Raw genomic sequence first — 19,135 nt, forward strand, 5'->3', positions numbered from 1 at the left:
AACTTGTGAGGCATTTGCTATAGTTTTTAATCATAAAATTAATGGTATTAGAAGTAATATAGCATATCCCCCAAATACCGATCCTATTAAATCCCAGTATTTCATTTTAAGAGAATTAAATTCTTTCACCAGGATAGATTTACCTGATCTATATAGAATAATTTCTCAACTGAGATCCTCCAACTGTGTCCTTGACCCAATAACAAGTTTTTTCAAAAAAATATCCGGCGTACTAATTGATAGTGTGCTTGACATAGTAAATTCATCATTAGATACGGGGTCTTCTCAGACTGTCTTAAGACTGCTGTTGTTAAATCCCTGCTCAAGAAAAATAATCTTGACTCCTCTGTTTTTGACAATTTTAAACCTATTTCTAACCTGCCTTTCTTAAGTAAAATCCTAGACAAAGCAGTCATTACAGAGCTAAATGATCATTAAACATTCTATTTTTGACAAGTTTCAGTTAGGTTTTAGAACAAATCACAGTACAGAAACTGCACTCATTAAAGTAGTAAATGACTTGCGACTTAATGCAGATAGAGGCCGTTTATCTGTTCTCATCCTCTTAGATCTGAGTGCAGCATTTGATACCATTGTTCACAATATTCTTATACATCACCTTACTCAGTGGGTGGGCCTCTCTGGCAATGTCTTAAATTGATTTGAGTCTTACTTAACAGGTTAAAAATAATTTGTTACTTGTGGTAATTGTACTTCAAGACACATGATATTCTACATGGCGTTCCACAAGGACCTATCCTGGGTCCAGTGCTCTTTTCGATCTACATGCTTCCATTAGGTTAGATTATCTCAAGGCATAATGTGACCTACCACAGCTATGCTGACGACACACAACTGTATTTATCATCAGCGCCTGATGACCCCGTCTCTCTTGGTTCACTAACACAATGTCTTACTTGTGTTTCTAAATGGATGAGTAGTAATTTTCTCAAACTAAATAAGGAGAAAACAGAAATCTTAGTGATTGTCAAAAATTGATATAGTGAGAGTATTAGAAATAAACTTGATCCCTTAGGCTTAAAAGTCAAGACAAAGAATTTAGGGGTAATTATTGACTTCCACCCAAATTTTAAATTGCATATTAATCAGATTACCAGGACAGCATTTTTTCACTAAAGAAAGATATCAAAGGCTAGATCCCTTATAACTTTGCAAGATGCTGAGAAATTAGTTCACACTTTTGTTTTCAGTCGACTAGATTACTGTAATGCACTCTTCTCAGGACTACCCAAAAAAGACATCAATTGGTTGCAACTTGTGCAGAATGCAGCTGCCAGAATCTTAACTAGGAAAAGAAAATCCGACCACATCTCTCTAGTTTGATGTTACTACATTGGTTACCTGCGCCATTTAGAAATAATCTTGCTCCATCCTATATTTTGGAATGCCTTTCACCTTATAGTGCCTGCTTATAAGAGTCAGACTGCCAGATGTTCACATGACCATCATCATCTAATTCTTCCACGTGAAGCCTGAAAACCATGATGACTTTTTTAGATCATTTATGTTAGGTTGAATGTGCCATGGGGGCTGGGTGGTCTTGTGGCCTTGGAACCCCTGCAATTTTTTTTTTCTTCCAGCCCTCTGGAGTTTTTGTTTGTTTTTTCTGTCCTCCTGGCCATTGGACCTTACTTTATTCTTTGTTACTTAGTATTGCCTATCTTCATCTTGTAAAGCACTTTGAGCTATATCATTTGTATGAAAACATGCTATATAAAAAAATTTTGTTCTTGTGTGGACAGTGAAACCAGCCCTTTGGAATGGTGTAAGATCCACACAACTGTATTTCCTTTGAACTTTGAAATATTTTCTTTGAACTTTACCTAAGCACTACCGCTGTATCCCTGCCACCAGTTCACCATCAGAAAGGGTTTTTAGCACAGGAGGCAACACTGTCACCTGCAAAAAAGCATCAACCAAGTCGGAGACAGTGAATAGGCTAGTGTTTTTAGCAAAAAAACTGCTTTTGTAGAAAAAAAAAAAAACCTTGAAAAAATGTGTTCTACCTGAGATTTTGAAGTGATAGAGAATAGGGGAAGATATTTAATACAGCTAGTAATGCAGATTTGATTTACATTGTGTTATGTTTCCAATTTAACTTATTTGCACTGTTAAACTGTTTGCACATTGTTTTTCTACATTGATACATTGCCTTGTTAATATGAACTATTGTAAGTGCAATCATTCTGAAAACTTGAAAATCAAAAACATTCTAGAATTTTTAAGGAAATGTTAAGTGTATATAATTTGTGTGCCATTTTTTAAAAGTAAATCTTATCTGCTTATTAACATTTTTAACTTGTTTATTCAGAATATATTAGGACAGATACTTTTTAAAAATGTAAACAATAACATGAAACTATATCGTGATAATTATCAAAATGGATCGATACAGAAAAAAAAAATCCTCGTAATGTTTTTATCCACATTGCCCAGGAAAAGACATTACTGCAAAAAGTTGCAAGTAACCCTCCACAATGTATGTAAAGATGGGATACTAGAAATCGTACCTGGACTACCAGGTTTGCAAAGCTAATAGCCTAGCTGACTACCATATCCATTTACAATTTGTCCACCCCTGGATGTCATTCAGTACAAGAGTGCAAGCAGAATAAATATGATCAGGCAGCAATTGGTTCATGGCTAGTACTACTTGTAGTTCTGCTTGAAACACCAGTCTGGATCAAGACATAGTATGTACACCATCAAAAACACAAAGACTGTTTGCTCAAACTGGAGTATCGGGAGGAGGCCCTTGCATAGGTCTGCAGAGCACGCAAACACTATAAAGAAGATACCCTAGCTAAGAACTGACACACAATAGCTAAAAGCAAATAACGTTATTCTTATTATTTTGTCCAGGTAAAGATGGCAAAAAAAATGCGAAAAAAAGTCTGAACAACCTGTCAGATACCTAAAGAAGCAAGAATACTGGTTGGGCATGTGTTTCTTTCACCAGACACCAAAAACATACACGCAGGTGTCCAGTTCTGAACTTACTAAAGTACACATAGTAAATAGTAAAGTTCATAGCAAATCATTTTTGAATATATCTTGATTACTGCAGAAACCTTGCCTAGTTACCAAGCTGACTGAATACTGCCTTAATTACAGCAAGTCACACTGACGTGAGACACCATTGCTGTACATTTTCTCTTTCATTTACCAATTTTAACAACAATTCTTGCAAGTCTAAAACTCCCAAGCTTTCAACACATTTATTTTTTTTTGCAAAATGAAGAAAGATTATCATTCAGAAATTATTGACTCCATGCAAGGTGGCACGGTCTAACCAGTGGAATATATCTGAAACACACGATTAAAAGTATTAACACAGTGAAACAACAACTACCTAAGAAATATTCTATATTTTTCACCAAGATAAGTTATGTATTCTTTATACTATCACAAAGTCTATTAGCAGTAGTACTTACTCAGTAACCGAATTGGCGATGCCGTTCTAGCTGCACTTACACGGTTGATGAATCTTGCATAGTTCATTTTGCCTAGAACACAAAAAGTAATATTAACAGTTTTGGAACCAATACCACAAATCAGTGGACATTATTTGGCAGCTTGATTATACCATTAAATGAAAACAATATTCATTTAAGGACAAAAAATAATGCTTTGACTGAAACTTGTACAAAAGAAGAATAAGGATAATGGAATCTAAATAAAATATTTTTATATGTTTTTATTTATTTTAATTACAGACCGATAATATTACATATAGTCAAGTCAAATTTAACAATTCAAAGCAAAATGGAACCTGGTCCCAAGAAAAAGAGAGAGGAGCCAGTAACCAAAGCTACTCTATAAAAGAAGCAAGAAAAGAAGGGTATCCTTTTCCTAGAAATGGAAGATTATTCTAAAATGTTATTGGTTAGATCCTGCCATATTTTAAAAAGTTTTGAACAGATCCCCTAAGTGAGAATTTGACTGTTTCCAATTTCAACTAGTATAGACCATTGGTTACCCGCTGATTTAAGAGTGGTGGAGTGGGATTCTTCCAGTTGAGCAAGATAAGTCTAGTAGTATAGTAAAAGAAATTACAGTTTGTTTGTCCTTCTCCACTTCAAGGCCGTCTAGATATACACCAAAACACAGCTGTTAATGGGTTAGGAGTGATTGTGACACCAAGGCTGTCTGACAGGCATGCAAATATTTTTGTCCAAAATGTTGTTAATTTGGTGCACACCCAGAACATGTGGCCCAGTGAGTCTAGAGCTGGATTGCAACGATCACAGTTTGAAATCTTGCCCTGGAAATATTTTGGACAATTTTAAATGAGAAAAATGTGCTCGTTAAAAGATTTTAAGATGAATGACTAAATACTTTGCAGATATGGAGCTTGAATGTATTCTGTGCGCATGGCTGCCTTCCACTCTTTTTCTGAAATATTAAGTGACAGATCCTTTCCCCAATGTACTCTGGGGTCTTTGAAAGATGAAACTTTAAAATATTTTATAAATTGTAGAGATGTTACCTGAGTCATCAAGACTGATCAATAATTCTTCTGGAATAGAACAAGGTGGAAGGTAGGAAAATTGGACAGGTTTTGTTTGGCAAAGTTTCTAGCTTGAAAGTAGTGGAGGAATTGTGTTGATAAGAAGTTGTATTTAAAGCGTAATTGTTTGTAGGATGCAAAGACATTATCTATGTACAAGGTTCTAAGTGTTTTAATCCCAGACATTTTCCAGACATTGACTAGTGTATATGTTTGAGAGGGTGGAAAAGGTGGTTGTTATACAGAAGTGCCTTAAAGTGCTTCTTACATTGGTTCCATATTCTGAGAGAATGAAGGGTAATTGGAGGAAGCAGGCAGCCTTGAGCTCACAGGCATCTGCTTAAAAGAGGAAAAACACTGGCCTTTAGTAATCAACTCTTAAACTCTTGTATAGCACAAGCTAGCTAAAACAATGTGTTTTGCTTTAACTTGATTGTCTAAGGTATTGATAAGCCTTAATATGTAAGTTTAAATGCCATCTAAGATGTTTACATGTATATGTGATAATGTGAAAGCTTGCTTAATTTTTTTAAAATGTAAGCTTGTGGTAGCTTGTTAAGTCTTTTGTCAGTCGGAAGCCTCAGCAGCAGTGTTCCCAAAACAAAAGTTTGCTTACTCAGGTCCTTCAGAGAACACAACATCCTTGACTCACAGAAGTTCAAAACATATTGAGTGAAAAGAAAGGCAGGCCGCAAAAGACAGCAGCCCTTGTGCTAAAGTAAATTGTGACCTTTCAAGCTGCTTCAAGAATATAAGCTTTCAATAGCTAATAGCTCTAAAACTAATAATGAAGCATACTGATCCTTAATCTAAATTCTCAATAATACTACTGGGATAGGTCCTTAAATAGGGAAGTCTAAAGAGTCAAATTAGCCCAGAATAAAAGGTCAAAAATAATTAACAGATGATTTTTGTTACGCTTCTCCCATACCTTGGCAACTAGAAGCAATCCAGGCATTTCTATAAGATTGAAATAATGCCAAAAATGTCCAGAATTATATTTCAACGTCCAAAAGATAAAACATTACAGATTGAACACACAGTATCAAAGGAAATATGAAGAACACTAAACAAGTCCGGCCACCCTTTTTGCATTCCTGTATGGATTTATTTTGTTTTCTTTCTGGTTAGGCAGCTTTCTTACTTTGCAATGTTCTAAAGAACAACCAAGTTATTTTTCTGCCAGCTTTTACACCCAAACTCCCCATAAAACCAACCCACCATTGATCACGACCGTCTTTCTCTTACTGGTGTAACTTTGCCCTACGAAGCCTAAGCATAGCTCGTGCACTGACAGCTGCCAGCCCTTAAGGCTAATCCCAGCAATATCAGGCAGGGGACCTCTTTATTTTTCCAGGGATGCTAGATTTGGAAATATTGTTCTCATTAATATATGCAGCCTTGGCTAAAGTGAGAAAGGTAGCACCCATATTATCTGCTCTTAGAGAGCAGAGTCTCACCTATTCTAGCTGGTAACTGGCCATTGCCATGTGTCAACCTGGTGGACTCTTTGAGCAGCACTCACTGCCCATGTTCTTCTCCTTACAGAACTCCTAGTATGTACAGGATTGCTGTACTCTCAGTTTCTGAAGGAGTATTGCAGACTTCCTCCTAGGGCACCACAATTTCTATCTAAGGACTGTTCATTAAGAATTCCATTCTGTAACACACACTCACCAGTCTTGGTTCTCCAAAGAATACTTATTTCATAATCCTCAAATATTTTTATATGGTTCGTACTGATGTGCTTATTGCCATAAATGCAGTGTTTCATCTGAACTTCGTTAAACTGAAGTACTGTACAGACACAGAAACAATGAGACTCGGCTACTTAAATTTAATACGCCAATGCTCACATGCATATGCATAGCAAAGGCAATACTTCTGTGCCACTTTTGCCAATGACATCAAAATAAAATGCAAACAAATTAACTAATTAATACCAATTAAATTCAAATGAGTAGAAATGTTCAAAATAACATAAGATGGCACCCACAGCAATTCCTAGCATCCTCACCTTATGTCAGAATAGACCATGGCTTCCTATAAACCTATAATCAGGTCTGGAAAATGAATTAATATATTGTCATGAGTGCAATATCTGTACCCCTCCTATAGTGACAAAATTGAAGGAGACACAGAAATGGACAGAGGTATTTGTGCAATGATGTGAAGGAGAGTAAGGGAGCTGTTTAGCAGAGCAGTTCTGTTTGGTGTAGTCAGCTGTTCAGCATGATTATATTTGGGGGCTCTATCATGAGTGTAAAAAGTATACAGAACAGAAGAGCTAAAGAGCTTAATACTTTAATCATTATACTACATTATTTACCTGTTCCTGAATTTTGTTTGGTATTTTTACACTGTATTAATCCTTGAGGGGAAATTGTCTTTTTGCATGCAATTTTTATTTTCCATGCATACTGCATAAAGATATTAAGATTCTGAGACTAAAAACAGACCACATACTGTATTTCGTACTGGCACATATACCCTGGGGGGCGGCACGGTGGCGCAGTGGGTAGCGCTGCTGCCTCGCAGTTGGGAGACCTGGGGACCCGGGTTCGCTTCCTGGGTCCTCCCTGCATGGAGTTTGCATGTTCTCCCCGTGTCTGCATGGGTTTCCTCTGGGCACTCCGGTTTCCTCCCACAGTCCAAAGACATGCCGGTTAGGTGGATTGGCGATTCTAAATTGGCCCTAGTGTGTGCTTGGTGTGTGGGTGTGTTTGTGTGTGTCCTGCGGTGGGTTGGAACCCTGCCCAGGATTGTTTCCTGCCTTGTGCCCTGTGTTGGCTGGGATTGGCTCCAGCAGACCCCCGTGACCCTGTGTTCGGATTCTGCGGGTTGGAAAATGGATGGACATATACCCTGCCAAACCAAAAATACTATGAAGGTTTAACAGATTATGAGACATCCTAACAGAAGGCATTATGAAAAGCCTCACTGCATTTTTATCTTTATATGTACTTGTAACAGGAAAGCACAAAGATGCAGTGTTTAGTGCTACAGCCTAACTGGTACAGTGTCCAGGTTCAAATCATCCTCAAGACACTGTGTGTGTAGTATATGCATAAGCTCCCTACTTCTCCAGATGTTTTCTACTGGTTCGTCAGTTTCCTCAAACACATTTATCGAGAAATACATGTTAGGAAGACTGGAGAGACTAAACTTGCCCTGTATGAATTAGTGAACTGTGGTGTATGAGTGACCATGAAATTGACTGGCACACCATTCATGGATGGTCCCTGTTTTACATTCAATATTTCAGAAATTGGCAACACTCCCATTATGTTATATTGGAATAAAATTAATGAATAAATACTTGAAAAATGCTAACTTTACATTGAAAAGTGTTGTAAAAGTGACAAGTTTTAATACTTTTTTCTCTTTGTTATAAATGATCCGATATGAACATGAAAACTGAAAAGGGTACCTTTGAGTCCAGCATCTTCTGCGTGTGCCATAGCTTACTTTGCAACAGCAAGCACAAGAGTCTGCTTTTCAAGATGGTGTTGTGTATGACTTCAAAGATCACTTTCCTTCAAAAAAATTTATTTTATACAAGTTTTCATTGTACTTTGCCCCAAATGCTAATGCAGCTAAGTATGGTTAATGATTTATCTGTCACTCTTTTTTCACATTAAATAGTGTGGAATTAAGGTTAATGATCAACAAATATAACAATCATTATTGTGAAGCACTTAAATTAAAACCAGATTATGACTTTTAAAAACATGCTTATGATATTTTAGTACTTCAGCAGTTTTTTTTTTTTTTCTTTTTTGATTGCATAGGCATTACTATACCAGGTGGCACGGTGGCGCAGTGGTAGCGCTGCTGTCTCTCAGTTAGGAGACCCGGGTTCACTTCCCAGGTCCATCCTGCATGGAGTTTGCATGTTCTCCCCGTGTCTGCGTGGGTTTCCTCCGGGCGCTCCGGTTTCCTCCCACAGTCCAAAGACATGCAGGTTAGGTGGATTGGTGATTCTAAATTGGCCCTAGTGTGTGCTTGGTGTGTGGGTGTGTTTGTGTGTGTCCTGCGGTGGGTTGGCACCCTTCCCGGGATTGGTTCCCTGCCTTGTGCCCTGTGTTGGCTGGGATTGGCTCCAGCAGACCCCCGTGACCCTGTGCTCGGATTCAGCGGGTTGGAAAATGGATGGATGGATGGATTACTATACCAACGTTCACATTCAGGGGCTGAAAATGTTTTAATTATTTTTAATAACTCTTAGATTTAAGAATAAGAAACATTTGCAATGACATGGATCCACAAGCATTCTACATTAATTAAAAACACAAACTGGAGAAATAGGGCGGCACAGTGGCGCAGTGGGTAGCGCTGCTGCCTCGCAGTTGGGAGACCTGGGGACCTGGGTTCGCTTCCCGGGTCCTCCCTGCGTGGAGTTTGCATGTTCTCCCCATATCTGCGTGGGTTTCCTCCGGGCACTCCAGTTTCCTCCCACAGTCCAAAGACATGCAGGTTAGGTGGATTGGCAATTCTAAACTGGCCCTAGTGTGTGCTTGGTGTGCACCCTGCCCGGGATTGGTTCCTGCCTTGTGCCCTGTGTTGGCTGGATTGGCTCCAGCAGACCCCCATGACCCTGTGTTTGGATTCAGCGGGTTGGATAATGGATGGATGGAACTGGAGAAATAACAATAAAAAATTATAATTTTGTGTTAAACTTCAACAACAATAAAACAGCATTTTCTAAATAGTGTTTTTAAGTCTCTACCCAGTCAAGCCTACAATTTTCTTGCTAAAGCATTATACACTGCTTAAAATAACAGCAATAAAGGAACTAAAATACTGTACAAAACTAAAAGTGTCATTCACAAAAACAGTTAACTTTCAACCAAGTATGCATTTCAAGTTACTCAGTCTTGATCTGAACTCTTGACTGTAGCAGTACAAGGAGTGGCTTTATAACTACAGTATTCTCTTTGACTACAGCTTCCTTGTAGGACAAAGTGGGCATTGCCCATTCTGCTAGACTTTAGTGGCATGCCAGGCTTGTTAAGACAGCAGAGATGTAGACATTTAGCTTCACCTTTCTCCACTTATATTCCAAAATAAGGGACTGAATTCTTTGTACCATGTCCAACCTGTACACCTTTGTTATCAGATGAACAGCCATCTTTGCAGAGACCTCTCTGCAAACTCTTTCTGGACAGATGGAGCCAAATAAATATCCAAGAACAAAAATCTATAATTCATTGAATGACAACTGTGATGGACAAAACAACACACCTACGAACTGGTCCTGATTTTGTAACAGGAAGCAAAATTAATCCAATCACAAGAGTTTATACATTCATAGAAAACAACTAGCTACACTGAACTCTCTGAAGGGAACTCTCAATGGAACACTCGTGAGCACTAATTCAAAAACATTAATTAAAACTTTAATTTGGCGCATTGCATTTATTTCAGATGAATAGGCTCTGATTTGTGTTATCTTAAAGTGCACAGTATCCATTAAGATTTACTTATTTATTTATGTATTGTTACCAGTGGCATTTGTGAACTTTAGAGCACAATTTCACTAGGCAAATGCAGATGTACCATGTTTGAGAAGAAATAACTTGAAAAATACCAAACTTATCTTTTAACAGACAATGCATGAGAAGTTATCCAATCTCAGATACCAGGAAATATACAGAGCTGTCTTTCATACTATTAAGTCCTAATAACATGTTTAGTGTGTCCCTGGATGTCACCCATAGCAACCACTACAACAAAGATGCACAAAATGGAGGCATCCAAGGTCAAGCAAGATAGCATCAAAAAATAGTGCTAAAAAAAGAAAACTTCCTGAAGGAAACTTTCTAATAAAAACAAACATCAAAAATGAGTTCTTTGTGTTAAAAAAATAGGAAATACATATACTTTAATTTAAACACTTATAGAAAGCCCATGAAAATTCCAGCTAAAATGTAAATTACAACAAACAACCATAAGTGATTTTCTAGAAGGATCAGGGCTTGGGGGCGGCATGATGGCACAGTGGTAGCGCTGCTGCCTTGCAGTTAGGAGACCTGGGTTTGCTTTCCGGGTCCTCCCTGCGTGGAATTTGCATGTTCTCCCCGTGTGCTCCGGTTGCCCCCCACAGTCCAAAGACATGCAGGTTAGGTACATTGGCGTTCCTAAATTGTCCGTAGTGTGTGCTTGGTGTGTGTGTGTGCTCTACGGTGGGCTGGCGCCCTGCCCGGGGTCTGTTCCTGCCTTGCACCCTGTGTTGGCTGGGATTGGCTCCAGCAGATCCCCGTGACTCTGTGCAAGGATATAGCGGGTTGGATAATGGATGGATGGATCCTGGCTTGGACTGGTCAATAGACTTGGGGAAAGTGAGTGCAGATGATGCTGACCCTGAACCAAAGTCAGTGGTGTAAATAAGAGAATGTGCAGGCAGTGGCAGAGAAATGATCACTGGAGCCATGCTAAACCGGAGCAGCGGTAGCATAATTAGAGGGTGGCCAAGGGAGAAGTCAACCTCTAGTAAAATGTGTGTGAGGAAGCAAGGCAGAGACTGCATTTTACAATGTATAAGGCTATTGGTACCAGTGATGATAAAATGTCAAACAAATGGTTCCATAAAAAAAAAAAAAGAAACACACAAAATGAAGATTAACACATTATTTTGCCATACATTAAATGACAGTATTAAAAGATTTCTCAACATTAATATCAAAAACACAACACTAAAAGTAGAAGCTCAAATGAATATTCCAAAATTTCCAATTTTTGTTCATTGGGCACAGTGATTGATTGTATTGTACATAAGAAATCGATGTGATTTGTAACAATGGTGACATCTACTCTGAAATTGTTAGTTATTCAAGTCCATGCATGCTATAAATTTTAGCACCAAAAAATAAAATAAATAAATAATCTGTGGCTTAACAGAGCTTTTGCCTTCAAGCCCCAAAGCAGAACTGGTAATTCCAGGAACAAAGATAAATTTCACATACTACAAATTTTTTTTCTATATAAGAAACTGCATTTACAATTTTCCTTGAAAATGCTCAAACTGTTATTAAGATGACTATTTTGAGTTTGTTATAAACATTTTAGGGCGGCATGGCGGCGCAGTGGGTAGCGCTGCTGCCTTGCAGTTGGGAGACCTGGGGACCTGGGTTCGCTTCCCGGGTCCTCCCTGCGTGGAGTTTGCATGTTCTCCCCGTGTCTGCGTGGGTTTCCTCCGGGCGCTCCGGTTTCCTCCCACAGTCCAAAGACATGCAGGTTAGGTGGATTGGCGATTCTAAATTGGCCCTAGTGTGTGCTTGGTGTGTGGGTGTGTTTGTGTGTGTCCTGCGGTGGGTTGGCACCCTGCCCGGGGTGGGTTGGCACCCTGCCCGGGATTGGTTCCTGCCTTGTGCCCTGTTTTGGCTGGGATTGGCTCCAGCAGACCCCCGTGACCCTGTGTTCGGATTCAGCGGGTTGGAAAATGGATGGATGGATAAACATTTTAATATATTTAAAATAAACTGAGCTTTTGAATTGAAGACCTGTGCTTCCTCGCATTCATTGGTCAAGAGTTCTGTCTTCAGTTTAAAAGCTTGTAAATGTGTTTTCTCTGGTGCACTGTTCTGAAGTATTTATTTACAATATTTTTTAAACAAATTAAAGCATTTTGCTTGTTTTGAGCATACAAACTGGATGACTTGACACATTAATTATACAATTTGTTTAGACATTTTAAGACTGTCTGCTGTGGTCCAGATAGACTCCCATTCTATCTGAAACTTGGTTACCTCCATGAAAACATAAGACTACAAGTTTTTCTCAGCCAGTGCTGCAAACTAAATGTGTTAAGTAACATATTATATCTACTATCTATATATAAAATCCTAAGCCTAAAAGTGAAACCGTGACGTTTTTATGTCACGTTTTTTGTCACGCATTAAATCGGGCTTATTTTAAAACCTACATATACATGTTTGGTATCATTCTTTTCAGAATTTATCCAACTGTAATTGTGATGTTGTTAGATTTTCAGATTCTTACTCTGTTTTTAAATTATAAACTAAAAAATATGAAGAACTCACGTCCAGCAAGACGGGACTTTGTGCCAAAAGATTAAACCATGCCCGGGGCCGGAAATAAAAAACAAAGAGTAGGACAGCTGCTGTATAGGCTTTTAAATGTTTGAAGTGCAATGCGTGATGCAGATCACGCGGCAAGGCAGCAGCAGCAAGCCAGGTGCTGATTGAGCAAAGAGGAGGTGAAAAAAAAAAAAAAACTATTTGTTTCCCATTGTATCACAATTTAAGACGGAGTTTCGGAGGAGCGACTGCGTCTCCTTTGGAATGTGTTCAGACCCCCTCTTCACAACGCGAGCAGCAGAGACGTGAAGTGGCTAGCAAGAGAAGCCAGCAGGGGGGGGAAACCCCCTAGTGTTTTTGTTTGGAGTAACCCTTTTATGCTGAGACACCACTGATTGTTAACTTCAGCTGTTGTCCCTCAATTGTCTTGCCTTTAATTAATGCCAGACAAAAACACAACTAAGATTTTCTATCTACGCTTTTATGGAACACCAAAATTCTTGTAACTGGTTTACCACCTTAACTACACCACCTATAAAATGTATTCTTCTTCCAAAACGCCCTGCCATTATTCTTCAAGATAACCCAATATGTAAAGGCAGGCAGTGTCTGCTTACTGGTTAAGGATTTGAACTTCAAACCCTGAGGTTGTTGATTGAAATCTTGTCACTGGATAATGAGTGACCATGAGAGAATCATTTCACTTGTCTGTGCTCCAAATGGAAAAACACGAAAAACATAACTAACCAATTGTATTTCAAATGTTGCAAGTCACCTTGAAAAAAGGCATAAGCCAAATGAGGTGATGATATATAGGGTTGGATACAGACAGATTGCTTTATCTAATACCATTTGGAAATTTGGCATACTTTTATTTTGGAACAGTGTTCCACATTAATGAAACAATATGCCATTTGTGCCATAATTATTTAAATATGTAATAATTTAATTTGACTTCAATATGCTGTAACATATTGATAAAATATAATGCAGCTTCATCAAGTGTCTTCCAAGTAACAAGAACCTTCCTACAACAATGTAATGGACTGTCATCAGTAAAGTAAACACTTGAAATTATAGTCACATTAACATTTGAACCTGTCATAGCTATTTTAGCAAGTATGGTAGATGATCCGCTGTGGCAACCCCTAACGGGAGCAGCCGAAAGAAGAAGAAAATAGCTATTTTAGCAAGCATTATGAATTTCGGTCTACTAGACATTAAAAATATGGAGTCTTTCATCAATTTAAAGAGTTCACCTAAATTACAGTGCAAAACTGAACAAAGACTATCATTTACTTTAAAAAATAAATAAAATACATAGCAACAGTTACTCAATTATCTATCTATCCACAGTAGCCCATCCACGATGCATTGTGTGCATGGCATGAAACAACCCCCGACTTTTAAATTTCCATTGCACGATTACATGAAAAAAATAACCTTAAAATTGTCGCAAGTTAAATAAACAGCGAATGAATTCAAAACTGTGTTAGATGGATGGGTTACTTTAGCGTTTCACTGTTTAAGATTGATTTAAAAACTTAAAAAAAATGCTTCATGTACTGCGCGTAAACAGCTTAAAGAATACAAATGATGAATTATTAACATGTTCCGTTCATTCTCTCCTACTTTAGCGTTTCACTGTTTAAGATTGATTTAAAAACTTAAAAAAATGCTTCATGTACTGCGCGTAAACAGCTTAAAGAATACAAATGATGAATTATTAACATGTTCCGTTCATTCTCTCCTGGCTTTGGATGTCAGACTGTAAAGTCACTGAATGCGAAGCGTTACCGGTTAACGCTGCCACTTAGTGGTAGACACTGTAACAGCGGGGTGCCCTATTGGCATAGGCTAACTATGGTAGCATGCTTAAAGCAGCACCAAAAAGGCTTGTGGAAGCCGACTCCATGTGGTTCATATCCGCAAATAAGGAAAGGAAAAATACAACTGGAAACAACATTTTCATTTTACCAGTACAGTTAAACTCCGAACCAAAGCCTTGGTAAAGGCATAATTAAGTAGCCCCGAAGTGCACTTTTGTAATATTTTAATGTAACTTTTATCTCGTACGTACGTGAAAACATGTCGTACGTACGTAAAAGTATTTCGTACGTACGTGAAAACATCTCGTACGTACATGAAAATATCTCGTACGTACAAGATATTTTCACGTAACGTACGAGATAAGGGTTGTCCCAATTTTTTTTTCACTGTGTGGTTCAGAGCTTCCGTAGTACACAGTAAAATTCAACTGGAAAACACATTTTCATTTTTCCTTTATAACCTCAAAGAAGCTTCTTAAACGTATACATATTACGGTACTTGTGTACTAAACGGACGGCTAGTACCCTTTTCTATTATTATGATGCCCAAATCGTATTTTCGTTTTTAAGATTAGGCACCCATAGGGGACATTAACATTAGGGACCTATAGGCAACTTATGCTCCACCCCCACTAACTTCAAAGTTAGTATTTGCGGTTGGGGTAGGAGTACCCATATTACTTTAACCATATATTTTTTGCTTGTAATTATGAGTCCACATAATATAAAAAAACTGAAAAGTCGCCAGGACTCAACAGTACTTCAACGTATGTACTACTTTATTCGTATTCCACTGCAGGGTTGTAAAAACATAGGCTATCTCAGCAGCATCAGGGACAACACTAAACAAAAACAGCACGTCGAGTGACTGCTGATGTAGACTTTGTGACAGGACAAAACGTTTGCGCGATTAATATAATGACAACCTCACAGCAGTACAACGTCTTTAAGTGATTTTAGAAAAATACTCTTTCATACATCACATAATTTGCCTCAATCATTGGTAACAACTGACCTGTGAAGCAAGCTGTTTTCGGCAACGTGTTTATAACATTAGCGTGACCTGGGATTGTTTAGTTTCCGCTGAGCGGATTGGTTTGTAGGCCGGCGACAAGACGGCGCGTCACTGCTGGTGGGTGGGGCGAGTGACATTTGACAGCTGAGAGATGTCGGGCGCCGCAGTGTCTGGACGCATCTCCACACGGTTTTAACTTCTCAATGAGGCTCACTTTGCAAGTGTGGTGGTTATGCACCAAAATGTTTTTTGTAAGTCCAGTGCGTATTCCGATAAATGCTAATAATGTCAGAGATATTTCATATTAGTTCAGGGATATTTCGTAGTTCAAATTACAACGTCCCAAGCTGACATGTTTAACATTGTTACACTATAAACAAAAGACATCAGCAGGATAGCGAAGGAGATGCACTCTTCTGTCTCTCTTCTATTCCGAACGGCGTTCTATTCCTGACCCCACCAAAAAGCCTCAGTATTCAAAGATGTCAGAAAGCAGCACAGTATCGTTATTGTTATTACTACTATTACTGTAACTATTGGTAGCTACTCGTATTAGTATTTACAATTATAAAAACTGTACAGTTTGCAAAACTTTTTTGAAAACAGGTTGAAACGTTAACGTTACGTGTATGTTTGTTGTTTGGCTAGCGAGCTAATTGTTCATGACTGTAACACTAGTTGCGATGCTGTTCAGTTTGGCTATTAAAAGATGGGGCGATCGACGCCAAATCGTTGCGTTTGATGATGGCCAACCTTTTGGACTCGTCGTGTCAAAAATGATGTAAAATGCCTAAGCTGACTATGCTGGCGTGTCACCCTCTAAACAAAAGAGAAACAATTCTTTGCATATCAATTTATTTAAAAAAACACAGCCCAATCATGTGTGGTGCTATGTATTATAAAAGTAAAAGAAAAACCAGTGACTTACAATAGAGAATATTATAGGTGCACTGATAACTGGGCTTAAAATAGTGATCTAAAAATTACCCAACTCTTAATAGTAGTTTCGAATTGAACTGAGGTAATAGGGTGTGGTACCGTGTTAGCCATTATGAATGTAGTGAGAAGCCAAGCAAAATGACACCTTTTATTGGCTAACATGGCCGGATTAAGGTGGGTGCTATTGATGCTGCAGCATTTAGTCCATTCCTGAAATAGGCCCAGATGAAAACAGACGAGAATCTTCCGGAAGATGAACAGTTTTCCTTTGCTATATTAACCTCAAAATAATTCTTAGAATGAAATTTGAAGTCCGAATTTCGGACGCCTAGACACAGCGTTACTTATTATACAGTTACTATTGTTCTTTGCGCATTTATGCGCACTCAGAAACTGGTGACTGTGAACGAATCAGCAAAGCTTACATTTACAGGCTTTTGTCATCGTTGAATCTTACTCAGACATTTCCAAACGTCGAGATTGGGTTGCGCATCTATCTGTGCATGATGGTGTCCAATGCCTCCGGTGTACCGGCGAGCGGAGCGAGAGCTGCGGTCCTAAATGGGACAGGAAAGGCTAAGCATGCTGGCGCTTATGAGCATTGAGCATGACCTGCTGCGCAGCCTTTACTTCACTGACACGAGCGAAGGATTCGCGCTTGCTAACGCTCGAAAAACAGCAATATAAGTAAGCAGCACTAGCGCTGTAGTTAGGGTGACAATATGCCTAGGTTAAGTTGATCTGGTTTAGCCTTTTCTGCATTAAGTGCACTTTTCAGACAATTGCTATTGAATGTTGATGTTACATAGTTTGATGTTAATCTCGAGTTGTTACGATACTACGTCGTTATTATTATTCATGCTTGGATTGGTTCCAGCAGACCCCCGTGGCCCTGTGTTTGGATTCAGCGGGTTGGAAAATGGATGGATGGATGGATGTTCAATAAAGGCTGGCTGGTTGCGTTGCAAGCAATTAAGGCTCCTTGATCGGTCTGAGTGCGCATGTACGGTGAGTGTCGAATGCACATGCACCAACGCCGAGAAAAAATATGCCTTTTTTGCACAGCAGCATCGCGTCCAATTTAGTCTTAATCCAGCCCTGATGGCCAACTAAAAAGATTACAATATGCAAGCTTTCGAGGCAACTCAGGCCCCATCTTCAGGCAAGAATTGAACTGAAAAAATGTGACATCAATTAATGGCTTTTTTGTTGCTGAGTTTTAATAGATCAATTTTGAAACTGAATCTGGGTCCTTTGTGCACTTCAAGTCTAAATAAGCAGGACTAACTTCACCTGTCTGTCGATTACTTTTGTCCATTTTAACGTTGTTTAACGCCGAGAATAAGGTATCGCAAAAGTATAACAGCAGAAAATAAGCCAGTTTTAGGACGGATCAAGAGGGATAGTTGAGACAAATGTTTAACAGCACACGATTAGAAATGGAGACTACTTGCCCTTTGCTGAAGTGTAACCACGGAGAGAAAACAACGGCAGCACTACCCCTTGCAGACTCTATGGAGACTGTGTACAGTATACTGAAACAGTCTTTGAGGTTAATAACTTCCTTACCTCTGCAGCATTGCTGTTTAGGGAAGTTCTGAATCGCCCAATGAAAAAAAATATAGGTAACGCTTATTTCGTAGGTATCCTTTATGTAGGTAAAGTATCACGAACGTAAAACCTCTGTACTTGTTGAACTGGCTCCTAGCAAAAAATAATTCAATGCAATTCACACAAGCAACGAATTAGTGATGGGAACACCGGCTCTTTTCAAAGCTTCGGCTCTTTTGGATCGGCTCCCTTTAAAGAGCCGGCTCTTACGGCTCCAGAATGGCTCTTCGTTTAGTATCACTTGGATGCTTATATTTTAGCCTAATTAAGCAATTATGAATGGTTTGTGTATAGCCTAAGCAATTTCTTATTCATTGTTTTCAAACATTACGTATTTTTATGCATTTTTTCATTACAATAAATACACAGTTACTATTGTTTAACATTTTAATAAAAGCTTTAAATGAACAACTTAACACAAAAACACAGCAAACAAATTAAATAAAGGCCAAACTCAACAACAACAACACAACACTATGACTCTTTGAATAAAAGTTTTTAGGCCAGGTTGGCATTCAGAAATGCCAGATGCCTCAGCTTAGATGGGCTGATGCGATTTCTCCTCTCCGTGATTATTTGTCCTGTTTTTGAGAAGACTCTTTCTGAGGGGACCGATGTAGCGACAATGCAAAGTCTTCCTACCATTACCTTAACCAGGCGTGGGTAGACTGCAGCCTTGGCCTCCCACCAGCTCGGTGGGTCTTCAGATCTTTGGATGAGGGGCTCCTCAAGATAGGACCTCAACTCCAGCATAGCATCAGCTGTGGGATTTCTCCTTGCAGTGTCTCCTGTTGCTCTTTCGTCAAAGAGCCTCCACACAGCAGAAGCTTGTGGTTCCTGTGAACACGGCCCTGCTCCAATTTCTTCCTCTTGGCCCTCTGATGGAGGAGCAGACAGGCTGCTGGGGTTGCAGCTTGCTGCTGCTGCACTTATTCTTTGAAATGCCTCATCCACAGCTCTTTTGTCATTAAATGCTACCTTTTTCCAGAGCAGTGGTTTCTGAAAGCACAGTGTTGTACTCCATCCTCAGATATATAGTTATGGAATAATTGTTTGGGACAAAGTTACTCTGCTAGGGAGAACATACATGGGGTTTAAGGCCTGTACAAAAGTTGTAAATCCTCTGTCCTCCACAATGGAAAATGGTTGAAAGTCACTAGCTATCATTTTG

At 38.9% G+C, this 19,135-nt stretch overlaps 1 protein-coding gene across 2 annotated transcripts in view; it reads right to left on the minus strand.

Annotated features, from left to right (window-relative positions):
- aadat (aminoadipate aminotransferase) overlaps window positions 1-15,499 on the minus strand; it is an 88,241-nt gene extending 72,742 nt beyond the window's left edge. The window contains exons 1-2 of one of the 2 annotated variants that reach the window (XM_028802011.2): window positions 15,415-15,499; window positions 3,456-3,527 (exon numbers count right to left, since the gene is read on the minus strand). In XM_028802011.2, coding sequence (XP_028657844.1) covers window positions 3,456-3,522 — 67 coding nt within the window. In that variant the 5' untranslated portion in view covers window positions 3,523-3,527; window positions 15,415-15,499. Of the gene's footprint in view, window positions 1-3,455; window positions 3,528-7,961; window positions 8,055-15,414 lie in introns of those variants that run through there. The other variant, XM_051928640.1, reaches the window with a different exon arrangement.
- Window positions 15,500-19,135: the final 3,636 nt, after the last annotated feature.

This window comes from Erpetoichthys calabaricus, chromosome 5 (assembly GCF_900747795.2).
Source record: "Erpetoichthys calabaricus chromosome 5, fErpCal1.3, whole genome shotgun sequence".
NCBI classification, from domain to species: domain Eukaryota; kingdom Metazoa; phylum Chordata; class Cladistia; order Polypteriformes; family Polypteridae; genus Erpetoichthys; species Erpetoichthys calabaricus.